This window comes from Hippocampus comes, unplaced genomic scaffold, assembly GCF_001891065.2.
Source record: "Hippocampus comes isolate QL1 unplaced genomic scaffold, H_comes_QL1_v1.1 scaffold1, whole genome shotgun sequence".
Taxonomy (NCBI): Eukaryota; Metazoa; Chordata; class Actinopteri; order Syngnathiformes; family Syngnathidae; genus Hippocampus; species Hippocampus comes.
The window spans coordinates 3,393,130-3,394,575 of NW_017805010.1; the positions used below are offsets into that span (position 1 = coordinate 3,393,130).

The 1,446-nt window shown below is 45.9% G+C and overlaps 1 protein-coding gene across 5 annotated transcripts in view; it reads right to left on the minus strand.

The window, feature by feature from the left end:
- Nucleotides 1–1,446, minus strand: part of LOC109511836 (potassium voltage-gated channel subfamily KQT member 2-like) — a 17,624-nt gene extending 16,178 nt beyond the window's left edge. For 4 of the 5 annotated variants that reach the window (XM_019863182.1, XM_019863181.1, XM_019863183.1 and 1 more), the window contains exon 1: nt 999–1,445. In XM_019863182.1, coding sequence (XP_019718741.1) covers nt 999–1,306 — 308 coding nt within the window. In that variant the 5' untranslated portion in view covers nt 1,307–1,445. Of the gene's footprint in view, nt 1–998 lie in introns of all 5 variants that reach the window. The other variant, XM_019863179.1, reaches the window with a different exon arrangement.

The following is a 1,446-nucleotide window of genomic DNA, read 5'->3' on the forward strand; positions in this document are numbered from 1 at the left end:
ATATATATATATATATATTTGTTTATGGTAAGACTATTCTCAAATATGCTGAACATCAGAGATAGCGAAGAAACCAACCTTCCAATGCTTGGAAGAAGCTGCTAACTCGTACCAACTAGCTAACAAGTCCAAGAAAGATGCAGTACAGAGAAGAAAGAAATAGTTTCAGCGAGGCTTTGTGGACTGTTTCCATGTAAGTCCCATTCACTTTTTGCATTTTAACAGACGTGACAAAATAGCTTTGTTTACATTCACCATTGCTACCGATAGGCCAAAATGGCCACCATATCCCACAATGCAATGCTATTCCAAAAGCTTTCTGTACCTGACGTTTAAAGGCGAACATTGTTCACAGTGATACACTAATGAAAACAGTGTTATTTCTTTAAAAAAAAATGTTTTCACTTATGTCCAGACTGTTCTTTGTTTATTTTTAACTACGCGCAAAGATTATTTTCGTGAATGAAAACTAATGAAATAACTACAATTAACATTGAAACACATTCAAGCATCCTTCCTCCCCTGGGGCTCAGATTTTGGTGCTGCCCCTGCATGTTGCTGCTTTATGTCCCTGTTTGTCAAGCTCTCAAATCTCTCCTTTTATCCTCTTTTTACCCCATTGTTTCTTCATTGGCAGAGGGTGAAGTTCGTAACAAGCCCATTTTGACAATGTCAGGAATAGAAAGCAGGCATGCCAAACATTTGAGTAAAGTACAGTTAGATGAAAAAAATCCAATCAGGACCTATCACTCATCAAAATGTCGCAACAAAGAAAGACAGCAACACAATGACAATTAAAAAAATATGATGACACACGTGAAGTGATGCCAACTTGGCTGCTGAGCAGCATCAACACCACATGAACTTTTTACGACTACGATCGTTATCAGTAAAGAATATGCCTCGCATAATCTTTTCCAATGGCACAAAAACAGCAGTCTGCTAGTACCCCCCCCCACCCCCTGAAACCTAAAAGGCCAAGAAGAAGCATCACTCACACATAAGCGTGGTAGATGAACGCCCATCCCCGCGGTCTTTCCAGCGCATTGTAAAGGAAATTCTGCAGCTTGCGATAACTGGCATTCTTCTTGGGGGGTCTGGATCTCCCCCCGGCGGAGATGCTGCCTCTGGGTCTACAAAGGATGCCGCTGCCCCGCTTGGTGCTGCTCTCCGCGCCCGCGATGAGCAGCGCCCCGTCCCGGCTCGATTCGGGACCCCCTGGCTCCAGACCCACGAAGCCGACTTTGTGCTTCCTCTCGCTGGCTTGAGTTGGGTAAACGCCGCCGTTGAGGGATTTCTGCACCATCCTAAAACCGGGTCGACTCAAGCGAGGAGTGGTCCGTGGCGTCGGAATGCATCGCCGTGTCTGAATGAGGAGTGTGTGAGTGTGTGCGCGCGCGCGCGTGCTCAAGTGCTGCGGCCAATGCGGTCCGTGCGGGAGAGCAA